Below are 1147 nucleotides of genomic sequence, written 5' to 3'. Positions count from 1 at the left end.
CGGTGATTCTTTAAAAAAACCGCCCCCTCCCTGCTCCTCGCTGCCCCCCACCCACCCTCCAGTCCCAGCCGGCAGCCGTCCCGCTCAGCCATCGGTAGCCAGGATGACGACAGCTCCAAAAATACCGACATTTTGCCCGATGAGTTTCATTTGATTCCAGAACTCGACCCGGCGCGAGTCGTGCCAGTAGCCGATGTTGCCGTCAATGAGGAGGATGGCAAGGGGCAGGAGCACCGCCAGCACCTGCGCCGCCGCCCGCACGTAGTAACCGGAGAGGAAGGCGAGGGCCAGGAGGCCGTAGAGGATGAAGAGGAGCTGGAGGGCGAGCTCACCCCCCAGGAGGTGGTTCAGGTAAGCCAGGCGGTCCTCCTTGCTGTGCTGCAGGGAGTAGGCCTGGGGCGGGGGGAGAACGACGATGGGGAGAGGGACTGGAGCATGGCGGTAATGGTGCCACTGGTGGCACTGGTAGCGCTCTCCTAAGGCTTCTCCCCCAGGGAAGGAAACCCCCGGCGGATCCAGCCCCCCCTGCCTGCAGCAGGGTGGGAGGCAGGACGTGGCTGTCACCCACCCCGCGATGTCCCGTGAGCCCCCCCTCGTACCTGGCAGATGAGGTAGATGCCGAGGAAGACCTGCCCTGTGGACTGCAGGGAGCGGCTGCGTGGCTTCTGGCGGTAGAGCTCACCTGCACCGCTGGCCAGGATGAGGAAGCCGCCGATGATGGCGATGGTCCGGGAGTACATCCGCACCTGCGCCGCGGTCACTGTCACCCCCCCTGGGCCCCTCCGAGGCCGGGGTGGGCTGGGGGGGAGGGGTGTAGGAGGGTGTCTCACCTTCAGCCAGTCACCGTAGTGAACGTGGCCACCGACATGGGCAGCGTAGGTGGCCACGGCGAGCTGCAGGGCGGCCCCCAGGGCAAACCAGCGGCGCTTCACCCCGAAGGACATGAAGCTGGCGCAGAGCACGGCCACCCCCATGTCCACGTACAGGTAGGGGACGGGGATGTCCGGCTTCCTGGGGGGCACGGCAGCTCCAGCCTCTGACCCCCACAACCAGCCTTGGCCACGCTCAGTCCCAGAACCTCCCTCCAGCCCCCTCAAGAACCCCCTCACCCCCTAACACTACCAGAGCCCTCCCCTGGCCCCATACA

The 1147-nt window shown here is 66.4% G+C and overlaps 1 protein-coding gene across 1 annotated transcript; it reads right to left on the bottom strand.

Annotated features, from left to right (window-relative positions):
• Nucleotides 1-67: 67 nt before the first annotated feature.
• Nucleotides 68-1069, bottom strand: TMEM101 (transmembrane protein 101). Its single transcript, XM_010573141.1, has 2 exons — nt 600-1069; nt 68-393 (listed from the first exon to the last, which is right to left on the bottom strand). Exons 1-2 carry the CDS (start codon nt 972-974, stop codon nt 85-87), a joined length of 684 nt encoding a protein of 227 aa, XP_010571443.1. The 5' UTR covers nt 975-1069; the 3' UTR covers nt 68-84.
• Nucleotides 1070-1147: the final 78 nt, after the last annotated feature.

Source organism: Haliaeetus leucocephalus, unplaced genomic scaffold, assembly GCF_000737465.1.
Source record: "Haliaeetus leucocephalus isolate CR32 unplaced genomic scaffold, Haliaeetus_leucocephalus-4.0 Scaffold368, whole genome shotgun sequence".
NCBI lineage: Eukaryota > Metazoa > Chordata > Aves > Accipitriformes > Accipitridae > Haliaeetus > Haliaeetus leucocephalus.
The sequence above is the reverse complement of the archived record's forward strand: the minus strand, read 5'-3'. Positions and strand labels throughout refer to the sequence as shown.

Coding starts and splice junctions, on each gene's coding strand:
- TMEM101 (XM_010573141.1), bottom strand. CDS start 974: ATGGGGGTGGCCGTGCTCTGCGCCAGCTTCATGTCCTTCGGGGTGAAG. Junction 394..599: donor GCATCTACCTCATCTGCCAG/GTACGAGGGGGG, acceptor CCCCCGCCCCAG/GCCTACTCCCTGCAGCACAG.